General features: G+C 40.1%; 1 protein-coding gene across 3 annotated transcripts in view; it reads left to right on the top strand.

Annotated features, from left to right (window-relative positions):
* macrod1 (mono-ADP ribosylhydrolase 1) overlaps positions 1 to 12998 on the top strand; it is a 101712-nt gene that overhangs the window by 1699 nt on the left and 87015 nt on the right. For all 3 annotated transcript variants that reach the window (XM_026329705.2, XM_026329704.2, XM_026329703.2), the window contains exon 3: positions 78 to 185. In XM_026329705.2, the coding sequence (XP_026185490.1) occupies positions 78 to 185 (108 nt within the window). The remainder of the gene's footprint in view (positions 1 to 77; positions 186 to 12998) is intronic.

The raw sequence follows: 12998 nt of genomic DNA on the forward strand, positions 1-12998 counted from the left end.
AGCTCATATGTTAGTTGACAGTTTATTAGGTACCCATAAGTAACTCAGTCTACTGTATGTGTGTGTCTCATTATCAGGTGGTTCTGAGCCAAATCGCTACCAGAGGAATGAAAAGCTGGATGGGAAGATTTCCCTCTACAGTGGAGACATCACCAAGCTAGAGATTGATGCTATTGTTAATGCAGGTATGTGTGTTTAAATGAGTGTGAATGTTGGTTTTTAGTTGGATCAGTCTGTGGGGCAGGCATCCAACGTATTCACTAATGATCTGCTTTCACACATGATAAAATGAAATGATAAATGGCATAATTTTATTTCAGTATATTCCATCTATTTACAACAGAAGTAATTGTATTGAGCATGGCAAAAGACATACACAGGAATAGAAAGCCAACCAGTTGGAAATATGAGAAAGGATTATGGATTAAAAGCTTACTGCTACACAGAGCTCTACCTCTGGTCCAGTTGTGCAAAGATGTGCATGCACTCCACATTCACTTAGCACAAACCACCGGTGAGGATTGTGCTGTGATTATGGATATAATGTTTTCACAGTGTGTGGGAGGGACAGCTACAGGCTTTTACATGGTTACCAACATACTGTGAAGTTTTCTTTAAACTAGTTTAAAGACAGTACAAAAGATTGAAGGAACAACAAAACAGTTTAGAATCAGAGGTATAGCTGACTGGCTTTCTCGAAACGTCAAAAATAGGCAAAGCAACAAAAAAACAAAACAGAGCAAGTGTTTGTGTGAAGTCTCAGTACAGGAAAAAAAAGTTACAGACAAGTTTGGAACAATGTAAAATAACCCGTTAAAGTGATTTTACGTGTAGATTTTAATCACTGACACTTGTGGTGTTTTGTGAAGGTAAAAGAGGTATCAGTGAACACAGCCAACCAGCTAGTGTAATTTACAGTGCTATAAAGCCTTAAAATAAATGGTGTTGACAGATGGGCATGTATATACAAAGGCTTTTTACAGGTCTCTTTTTGTGTTGTGTTCCCTGGCCATTTACTTTGGTTTTTATTATTGCAACCAAGCATTAACAAGATACTGCTGCTGCCACTAACAATTGTTATCATCTTGTTGATGAATGTTTTAAAATAAATATAATGTCAGTAAGATATTAAGTCACGAAACATTTGAGCAGCTGTGGTGTAGGAGCAGCTGTCTTTTTTTTTTTATCTTGATTAAACAACAGTTAACAACCGACTGATTATCTGAATTCCTGCAGATTATTTTTTGTCAAGGTAGGTTGGTTAGTAACTTGAATAATTTCAGCCCTATATGACAGCTATATATGGGTCATATTGCCTGTTTATTAATATATTTTGCTGTTGTGCAACCTTGCCCTAGCAGAAAAGTGGACATTTACTGTAATGAAATGAAAATAAAAGAAGTGAGAAAATCAATTTCTGTCAAAGTCAATAAATCAGAAATATCAAGGACACTTACAAAGAGAATATACATATATATATATATGAATGCAGAGACAAATCAGTGTAGTACTGAGCAGTGAACAGTACATTAAACCCATGTAACAGTGACAAGCCAATATCATTTTTGCTGTAAAAAGCTAATGACAGGGTTTATATAGTATGAGCCTAACACTGATACATTTCAAGGAGTCGACTTTTTTGCAGAGGAGTTTCTTTTTTTGCTCACATTACTTGTTTGCTCATATCATTTGCTGTTTTCCACAGCTACATGTAGGATTAGAATTTTTCTGTGGACCATTAGATGGAGCCAGAAGCCAGTTCATTTACTAAAGACCTTCTCCCATAAGACTATTTGGGCATTTGGGGGAAATGTAATCGGTGTCTTGGCACAGACGGTGCATCAGGGGAGATTGAGGCAGGCCAGCACATCTAAATGATGCTTGATGATGAGGCCTTAGCAGAAAATGATGATTTTCATTGGCAGCTGATTGTCAGTAGGTATGCTGTGCCAACATGCAGTGAATATGTTGATAGTTGAGTCTCATTTATGGCAGTACAGCTTGTATGTGTCTGCTTGTAAGCATTCGTGTGTGGATCTGCCTGCAAATGTGCACATAATTATGTGTGGATATACACTAAGTAATTGTAATTGGCCTCAGTGTGGCTTTAGAGGTGACTTCGCATTGGGTGTATGTTTTACCAGAGCTTTTACAGAGTCGCACTGTGCAAAGTAACATGGAATTATCAAGAAGAAAGCTAGTAAAGTGTCATTTAGTAGAGAGGACAAGGCAAGGTGAGAGAGAGCGAGAGAGAGACTGAAAAAGATGCCAAAGAAAACATGACTGAGAGATGGAGCATGAGAGAGAGTCAGCACAGCATTTGACGAAAAGCGATGGGAGAGTCTGGAGGAGTGAAAAGAAGATAAAAGAGAGGCAGGGAGAGGACACAGGCTAGTATTTAAATCTCAGACTGCATTGCCATGGCAACAAGCAGGTACAGGGTACCCACACCGGAGTTTTGGGCAGCAGAGTCAGATCATCCATTTCTGTCTGACTGATTGGCTGGCCAGCATTGTGTTTCTGTGGTCATTTTGTTGAGTAAGTGGCTGACCTTTTCACTCGATGACTAACTGATTGACTAAGTTGCTTTGAGTGATGTCAGTCGCACTTAAAGCGATGTGACGTTAAGGTGAAAGAGAGCAGATGAGGAACACTGAAACTGCAAGAAAACAGTTATACAAGTGTTAGTTAGTTAAACTCAGTTATAATATGAGAAAACTTATTCTCCTGTTGCTGATCTCACATCAAAGCTCCAGCACTGCAGAGCAGCCAAACTAGCGCCTGTGGTTTCTGACATGTGGGGAGGAGTGTTGCAGCTTTTTTTTTTTTTCTGGCTGCTCTGAAAGGCCTTGAAGCATCATTTAGCCCCTAAGGCAGCAAACATTCAATTGAAGCCAACTGTGGCCAATTATATGCTATACTGGCAGACCGGTAGGCAGGTTGGGGGAGGGGGCTTCCAGTCCTAGCTGGTTGTCAGCAAGTGTCTGTAAATATATGGAAACACACATACACATACGGAGATGCGCTGACATTTGTATGGGAGGGCACATGCAAACACGGATAAAGAAACTCCAGAGACGTGTGAATTAACAGGTGGGAACTAAGTTAAATGTTGCTCCACCCTGTTTCTTCCTTACTCCCGTCCCTCCTGCTCTCCTCAGTCGGCACTCATTGATCAGGTAAGCAGGGCGTTGCAGCAAGGCTTGGGCGGGCACTGTTTGTCGGTTGTGTCGCTTTCGATAAAGATTGGATTTACAGTAACCATCAACTCCTCCTCTTGCCCCTGCCTGCTTCTTTCCACACTTTTACAGCCCCTGGCTCCTGCCCACTTCTATAAAACACTACAAACATAAAAACCCACAAGCACTTAAGAGCTGTCCTGGTGAGAGGAGGAGGGGGGGGAGACATCCCCCTCTTTACACCCCTCAATCACTCCGTCCGGAGAAGGAGAGAGAGATGGAGGGGAGGATATATTGTCTCTGATGGGTTAGCTGATTAAGATGGATTGCACAATGAAATGTCGTTGGAGTGATGAGTTCTTGGAGTGTGTGTATGTGTGTGACTGGGTGCGTGTGTGGATACAACGTCTCGCCAACTAACTTTGCATTAAAACCTTTTTTCAAATTGATTAAATGCAAATTTGCTTAGCTCTACTGAGCTGCATTTTCACCCGCAAAAGTTTTATTCCTCATTTCCATTCCAGGACTTACTTTTAGCTGCTGTAGTGTTTATCGTGTTTGACATTAAATGCCATTTATTGTTGCCCACCTTTCTCTCTAAATAGATTTGAAATTTAATTGAAAAAGATTTAAGAACTAGACTGATAAGTTCTCTCAGTATTTTTCTGTAATGTTCTTTTTACAGTATAGCTATCTCTGCGTGTGAAAGAAAATGCAGCGGCAGTCTGCTGATAAATCTTTCAGGCTAGACTATAAAAAACTGTCCCTAAAATTAAGCAGTGCACCGTCAAGTGATAAAGAATATTCTGGTTCTATCTCAGTCTTTAGAGCTGAACCACTCGTCATAGTCACAATTTGTGCTTGCTGAGAGTCTGTAGGAGTGTGTATTTATACAGCCCTGTATGTGTGTGTGCATATGCATTTAGCGTTGTTGACAAGATTACATACATGTGTGTCTTTGTCTGTACACCTGTGCACCACTGCACCTGCTGCACACACAAACCTGGCTCTAAGAATGTTTGTGCGCTACTTCGTTGAGCTTGATGGTGCATGAGTGGTGTATGTTTGCATGTGTGCAGGTGTCCCAGCGTGTGTGCGTGTGTGCGTGCGTGCGTGTGTGTGTGTGTGTGTGTGTGTGTGTGTGCGCGCGCGCGCATGTGCATGATAGGGTCTCCCAGGTTTTCCTCTGCAGGTCAGAGATAAAGCCTTTGGTTGGTGCTGGAAACCCACTCACCGTGGCAACAGCTGAGAGATACAAGATTAGAGCCAATAGTTTTCCTGGCCTGCAGGTGACAGACAGGATGAGAGAGAGAGAATATCTGCAGACTATACTGTAACTTCCTCACAGATAAGAAACCTAGAAAAGAACGCGTGGATGGACATGTAAGGAGACGGATATGTAAAGGGCAACAACACTTCACTTTTCACTGCAAACTCCACTAAATATGCCATGTTAGTGTCAGAGAGGCATCCCTGTGACGTTGGTTTTTAAAAAAGAACATGGTGGGCCAGAAGGACGAGCATTTCTACAGAGACATCTGTGAACTGCCAGCACAAACAAGTCGGTTGTGACTAATGGTTGTCACAGAAGAGCTGTGTGATATTTACAGAATTTACTTGAGTTATTGACTAAAGCCTGGAGATTGACTTATCAGGAATTATAACAACGTTTGAATATGGAAATTTATTATTTTCCTGGTCATGTATGACAGCCTGCTAAATATCTTCAGGTTTGAGAAATTTGCGAATAGCATTTTTAAAACATTTTCTAGACTGAAGAATTAATGAAGAAGTAATTGGCAGATGAATCAATAAAATAATCATTAGTTGGAGCTCTGTTTTCTTTTTATAATGTGGAGGCGGTGGTGTTTTGTATGAGATGGCACGCCTCTCCTAAACAGTACTCTGGGAAAGCCCGTAGACTGAATGGAAACAAATAAATGGAAATATGGAAATCACGAACTGAACACATCAACTTAACAGAAGTTTAGACTGTTTTGTTATTAAAATGAACTCTATGAGGATAGATGCATGGGACAGTCATCAATAATTCAACATCGTTTTTTTTTTTATGCTTGCATTGGGTGCAGTATGAATTCAGCCAGGCATAGGAGTGTCTTTTATTGATTCCAGAGAAATCCATGGTTGATTATGGCCAATTGCTGCAGTGAGGCAGGCTGTGGGGCTTGTGGGCTATAACGGATGAAGGGACTTGGGTGCAGGGAAGCCGTGGATGAGTGGACTTAGGCAGCAGGTCATCGACTACAGTAGAACAGCTGTAGGAGAAAGGTGAGAGGGATGTGTTCAGTGATCCTGTTTGTTGATTTTATGAAGATAAAACAGGCAAACCTTCTGCTCTGCAGGTAGAGCACCTTACAAAAGCATTAGCCTACAGTGGCACAGCGTCACACTCCTTCTTCAAGGCTTCAGTGATTCTTAGCTGGCTTTTTCAGTGGGGCTTAGTGTTGTGCTCAGTGCCAAAATCAGCCTGGCAGACATCGCTGCTTTTACCACGCTGCAAAACCATGTAAGGGAGATTGTCAGGCCTGACTTGTTGTAAAGTGCATCCGAGTGACTAAAATTATTTCTCAGATTTCACCTGAGCTACATTTTCCTCTTTTGACTGGAGTAAGAGGTGACACAGAGTGGAAATCTTTGCATGCTTAACTACTTTATAAGGGATTTTCCAGCATCAAGTCAAGGATTAAGTGATTTTTTTGAAACATCTATTTTGAATACACAATATCTACTCCACTCTCTAGTGCTTAAGCTGTTGATAACCTGTTTGTTTTAAGGATGTTCATTGTGTAGCAATTATTACAGGATAATCACGTTTTAGCCAGCTCTGGTAATTTGTGGAAATAATGTTTTTAAGGCTGCATTTCACCCTTAGACGACTGCCACTTTGCCATCGAGTCACTTAGGTTTTATTCAGGGGAGGCAAGTTGTTGTGATCCATCCAGCCTCCCTGCTAGTAACAGGGGTCTGACAAGGTGGTGGAAAGCCCAGAACGGAGACCGCTCATACTGCTGAGGTCCCACAGGCCCAACACTGTGTGCGCTCTATCTCTCCCTTCGCTGCAGTTACCATACATCTACCCTAGAGCTCTTGTCAGCTTCTCTTAGGATAGGCTCATATTACAAGATGCAAAATGTCATACCAGGTTTGCTATTGCAGACAACTGCGTGTGTTCTAAGAAAGCCTCAAAACAGATACAATAAAATGAGCCGGAGTGTGTTTGTGCATGTGTATTTTGATGTATTGGGATGCTTAAATTAAAATGAGATCAAATAAAAGTCTTCTCCCTCTCAGCTGATCTTTCTACATCAGTAAAAATTAATTTAGCTAGATTTGCATTGTTTACTCAAAATGTAAAATCAGTTATTTTGCTGCTATTATGAAGCAGTAGAAGTTGCACATCCCTTGTGAACTGCACTGTCTCTCCCTGCTGTAGTAACTGTACTTCCTTAGCTCTAGTTCCTATAGCAGTATTCCCACTCCGCTGACTTTGTGTTTTGTGAAGCAGTGCTAATGGACATGTTCTAACAATATGCCCGTCAACTGCCTGTACATACAAGCACTTACAGAGGCAAATTGGCATTGCTGATGTTGCTTCAATTTCAGAGTAAATATGATGTGCTGTCAAAACTTTGCCCTGCTATGACCACCTCTCCACTCTACCAGCTCCTACAGCAGGGCAACATTACTGTGGAGAGTATCGAGCATAATGTGATAAATGGAAATGTTAACCTTTTTTCTTTTCTTTTCTTGTCTTTTTTTTCTTGTGGAAAGAGGATTTACTTTTCAAAAGCCAATAAAAGAGTGTGAGGGTAAAACCCCTCTCACTAAGTCTGATCTGTATGGATTTTAATCAGTGAGGTCAAGAGTAAGCAGTTAGGCAGGGCCAAAGGCAAGGCCATGTATATGTAGTGCACCACAAAGAATACAGAGGAGGATACACTGAGTACTGTTCATTGAGCAAAAGTGCATTTTATGGTTTTCTTTTTTTTGTCTGACATAAACGGGTTGTTAGTGCAGTGTTAGATCATTCTCAAATTAATAAAGGTCCTTCCTTCCTCCTGCTGTCAAGCTGTACAAGCAGCATTGCTCCCAATAGACCCCCCAGTGTGCAATATTAGTTGAGTTTAGTTTTCCTCATTTTTATTTGTACTGTTGAACCTTTTTGTTTATGTTTTCTATTTTTATCACTGACTGAACCTTGAATGTGTGTGAATTTCCCTGCTGTGAGACTGTTGTTGTGGTCAGCAGAAGTAGCAGAAGTACTGAGATATTGTACCTGAGTCAAAGTAAAATGTTATCAGTAAAATGTTTAAAATATTCAAAGTCAATGGACAGCAGGGTGACTTTGTCATACTGGATTATTATATATCATTTATATCAACATTTAAATGTTGCTGTCTGAGTGAGACAAAGCAAACCTAAACTACTGGGTATTTTAATCTATAACAATATATTTACATATTGTATGTAAAATTAATATCTAATAACATGTGGATGCACTTTCTCATTCAATTCAATGGTAAAATGTGTCCAAACCTTTGACTGGTAGTCTATTAGAGTAAAAATGTACAGTAATTGCTTAGTATTTCCTGCATAAAAAGCCAGAAAAGGATCATAAGAAGCAGGTAGGTGGAAAACAGGATGGTTGGATACTAAAGCAAAAGCCCAGTAAATTCCCTAAGTGACGTTTATATAGAGCGAGTTGATTAGGGCACTGAAGGGCAGGTAAATATCAGGTAACTGAGGAATGATGGGAAAATAAGGAAATGGCAAGTCTAATAACAAGCCAAAGCAAAATCATCCATCCGTCCATCCATCCATCCTTTTGCCATAAACACTTTTACCCGTAGAGGGTCTCAAGGGCTGGAGCTGATCCCAGGTGACAGTGGATGAGAAGCGGGTTTCACCCTGAGAGGTCGTTGGTCTATCTCTGGATGAACCCCGACAGACACGTAAACATTTCTGACAAAATAAGGACATAGATTCCAGGAATGGATAGATTTTTTTTTTTTTTTTTTTTTTCTTTTTCTGAACAACATTTCAGAACCAAAGGATATTCAGTTTACTAACATGTCTAAGAAAAGCAAAAAACCTTCACGTTTAAGAGCCTGGAGCCAGTAAACTCCTGGTATTTGCTTGACAATTCATGTACACGATTAATTCATTATCAAAATTGTTCACAGTTTAATTTAGGTTGATTTAATAATCAGTTAATGGATTAAAATATGCTCTACGGACTCTAGCCTACATAATCCATTCTGTGGAGTCCAACACTTGGAAGCGTGTAAATGCTTTAGGATGATTTTAAACATTAGTGTAGAACCACTGGGTGTCATCTTTGATTCACCGCCACAGACAGCAGTGACAAACGCATCTGAGAAACTTTAAATTACTGGATTTAATGTGTAAACACAGCTACAGTCTTAATCATAAATGTTCTTTAGTATATATTTTTCTTATAGAAGTGAAGACAGGACTATATCTTTAAAAGAGTTTTTCTTCATAAACTTTTCAGTGTCAATTTAAGTTTGTGTTTCTAATCTTAATATAGTAGTTTGTCACCAAGGAGACATGTTTGTTCTAATTACTGTTGTCACTGTACAATAATATTGCTTCTGGAGGGAGCTCATATGTAAGTTATAGTAGTTTCTCTCTGTATTTGTTTTTATTATTATAAATAAATCCTCCTGATGGTTTAAAAAAAAAAAAAAATCAAATGAATAGGAAATTACTCTTACACGCCCTCTTGAAGTGGCTTGTTTTTGATGATAAAGTAAATGAAGGCTGAAGGCGTATTTCATATCTTTAAGGCTTTAGATGATTTGAGCCCTACAACTGTGAGGAGTCAGAGTCTATATGCTTCACTTTCACTTTAAAAGTAGCTTTGGAACTGTGTTTGTTTTGCATTTAGCCCAAAACAGTTTGTAGCTTTTGTTATATGCATGAGCCTGACCCTCATCTTTTCCTAGCTTAAATCTTGGCTCTAATGGCTTTTCTTCGCAGCACTGAAGTTATGTCCACTCTGTTCTCTTGGATCTGTGTCTTTGCCGTGGGCGAAGTTTAGAGGCTGCAGTGGCTTTGTGACTAGGCTGTAACATGAATTTTAGACAGTGCTGCTGCTGCTCTAGTTTTTCCAGTCTAGATCTGTCCGAGTTAATTACGCTACAACTGTCAGAAAGACCACTTTACTGGTCATTTGGGCACTGGCAGTAATGCTCTGTGTATTGAAAATTTTGATCTTTTAAGGTTCAGTGCCCCGACTTTCAGTGGGATGCTCCGATGTCCAGTTTGTGTCTCAATTTGAGTGGGAAAACGGAAGAAAGGCTTCGCTGCTGGTTTGTGTATCTCCAGAGTTTTGTCTTCTTCCTTCCCCCTGCTCTCTCTCTTCCATTTAGCCATCATCTCAGGGCTGTGACCTGAGAGGAACGAGACACTGACATTAGACAAACGGGCCTCAATTTACAGCTTCAGATTGATTTACAACCTGACATCGAGAAGCTAACATATCCTTGGAGAGTTAATCCCTAATGTTGTCCATGTCAGTAAATAAACAGCAAAAGAAAAGCCAAACTGAAGGAGTTTGCAGAAAAGCTCATTCGTGTTAATTATTTCTCTTCCACCCCTCCCCTGTTAAAAGCTTTCCCACCCCTCCAATCAATCGCCACTTTAGTGAGCAGGAAAGGGTGGAGGAAGTGCAAGCCTCATTAGCCTGATTGGGCCAATGTTGGAGATGGAAAGAGATAAAGTGAATGAGGGAGTAAAGAAGAAAAGGAGTCAGCTTGATCATCAGCATTTGGCCCATCAGAGCTTATGTCATCAGGGCAAGTGCTGCGTTCGAATGTGAATGTGTTGTGCTTGTTGTGCAGAGTTGTGAGTCCTGGGGGGCCAGGAGATGATCTGCTGATGATACCTGGGCCGAATGGGAAGCCGCTGATCGAGTCAGTTCTGCCATTTCTCTGCCTGTGGTAAAGTTAAAGCAATTAAAGCTAATGGTTTGGAGAAGAGCTTCACCTTTTGGAAAAATTAAAAGATGAAGGTTTCTCCCAGCAAACTAGGCTGTACAACATGCCATCCAACAATGTCTCATGGCAAAAGCTGGTATACCTGTTCCTCATCTCAATGGCGGATCCAAAAAACACCCTTTGTTAGCTCTTTAAGTCTGCATCCCACTGCCACACTGATCTCTGTCCAGACAAGGGCATTGGGCATATGTGCACTGCAGATTTTATTGAGTTTGCTGCCACAATCTGCATGTATCCAGCATCTGATTTGCTATGACAGCAGCTCAATACACAGGCAACCTCACCTGAGGCTGACCTCCAAGATAACCACAATTGAAGGAGAGCTCATAAATTGTTGTTCAGTGGTGAAATTTATATGAGGTCAGCAACCTCAGAAAGAAATAACAACATCTGGATTTTGATTAGAAAACAGCTGAGAAAAAGTTTTCCTACTACTCATAACATTACCATAATTCTCTTAACACATATCTGATTATTAATAATCAGATATGTGGGGAGGCAGTGAATATAGTTATAGGGAGTGAAAAGGAGATGAGTGATAAGACAAATCAAAGATGCATTAAGTAGACACAAGAAACTGCAACTTAAAGAAAGCAGCAGGCCGACACATACTGTAAATGTCTGTGAAAGAAAAGCTGCAGCCTGAACTGATTTTATATTTCACTGATGATCAAGTTCAAATTCAACTTTTATTTTCTCTACTTCAACTGTGCAGTGTTAGCAGGGCTGTTTATGCCTGGTCTTCAAAGGTGGAGAATTTTCCCTGTAAGATCGACAGGTGCGTAACCACAATAAATCTAGCAGAACACATAATCAACCTCTGCCAGCATGTATCGTCCTAGCCTCCCTTCAGTGAATATGCATTAAGGAGAAATGCATACCTTGCAAACAATTACACAAATGACACACAGTGTTACAGAGTTTGGTGGTGGAAGTAAGGCAGACTGGGAACGTAGGATTGTGAGTTGAGGTCTGAGATCTGAGGGTCTGGATAGAGCAAAGGTGTGAGCTGGTGCCAGTCCAGAGCTTTTAAAACAAAATCATAAAATCTGGCAGTTTCAAATGCTACTAGAAGATCTGACAAGTGCTTTGTTTGAAGGATACCAAAGCTATTAGACATTCAAGATGGTGGACTAAATGTGAAAAGGGCTATTGATATTGTATAAAGCAAGTCTTCTGGGGTTTTGACAGTGTGACAATAATGTGCAGATTGTAAAGCAGCCAGCTGCCAAACTTGTCTTTCCTTGTGTAGGGCAGAATTTTCTGTGCTGTCTTACTTAATGCACTCTTTAGTATGGCTGTAATTGTTTGCACTCCCAATTCTTTATGACAGTAATAGTGTACTGCCTGCCCTTTTTTTCAAATATTGGTTTTAGTGCCAGACAGGTATTCAGACTTGCATTAAGATTTTGGCTGTGCTTCCACAGTCCTCGTCTCCTTGGCTGCTCAGGTCAAATGCTTGAGCAGGTCAAATAAGGGAAAAAAAACAAACATGGTAAATACAGACACAGTCACTTGATGAAAGGTTTTTTTTTAATGAATTCATCAAGCCTTAATGATTGATGTTTTTAATTTAGACTTTCATTTGACATTTGAATTCAACCCTGTTTCCCTGAACCAGCTGTGCAAATAATTCTGACTAGAACTGAGACGCACTAAACAGAATGAGAAAAAATTAGATATGGAAATTAAAAGCACATTGGGGGAAGATTATCCTCATTGTAGGCAGTGTTATTTGAATAATAAAGTATAATGCATCCTGACAATAAGTGTTCATTTTCTCGCATCTTTATAATCATAGCTTAGTGAACAAAGTACAAAGGATGTATCATTGTAACCTCCAAAAAGGGCTTTAAACTAACCCAGAGTCCTCGTCCCCTCTCTCCACCATTAAATACAAGGGGTCCTCATTGTCTGCTCGCATCTCCTCATCACAGACGATGCTTTTGTCACATAATCACATACACAGACACGCGGAGAGTACAAGGAGTACACACAGAACACATTGCACACAATTACCATCTTGTAATTGCGATCTGTCAGCCGTTGTTGTGAAGTGGTGCCTGATGCACACACTGTTGGCCCTGCTGCATTATCAGAGCTTAGGAAATGACAAGACTATTTATAGGAGTTATTTATCCACTTATCCTGTTGTTGCTCTTGTCAACGGGTGGAATGGGCAGCTCTGGTCAGAACTGGCCTGACGGCATCGCCTTGTTCAGTGTATAATGTGCACTGAAAACTGGTTTTAATGCATCTAGTCACACACATTGAAATTTTGCATAACAAAAGGCCAAGACAGTGAGAGTTTCAGACATCCTGGGCAGTTTCTAATGATGATGCAAGTCCATGCATGATTGAATTCATTGTCTGTGTGCATGAGTGTTAATATTTTCACATTAATCTTTTTCTGTGAGCACAGTGAAAGATTTTCCTCAGTACTTGTTCAATTGCTGCAATTAAATGATGACAGCGTGCTTGTGATCAACAAGGGTTGCACATTCAGAAGGATAAGGCTGATGTTTTTCTTTTTCTGAATATTAGAAAGCTGTTTGAAAGGGTCAGTAATTTCTACATCGCCACATTGTCTTATTCTCTCAGCCTCCATTGTCTTAGAGTGAGTGTACACATACACATCTGTAAAGAGTCACAAATATAAAACTTTCATTTTGTACACTGTACTGTTTAGCACATTTTACCCAGTGTACTTGTTAAGAACTATTCTTAGCAGTGATCTAGCAAGTATTTTTAGAGACCAAATAACAGGATTTAAAAT

Source organism: Mastacembelus armatus, chromosome 10 (assembly GCF_900324485.2).
Source record: "Mastacembelus armatus chromosome 10, fMasArm1.2, whole genome shotgun sequence".
In the NCBI taxonomy this organism is placed as follows: Eukaryota; Metazoa; Chordata; class Actinopteri; order Synbranchiformes; family Mastacembelidae; genus Mastacembelus; species Mastacembelus armatus.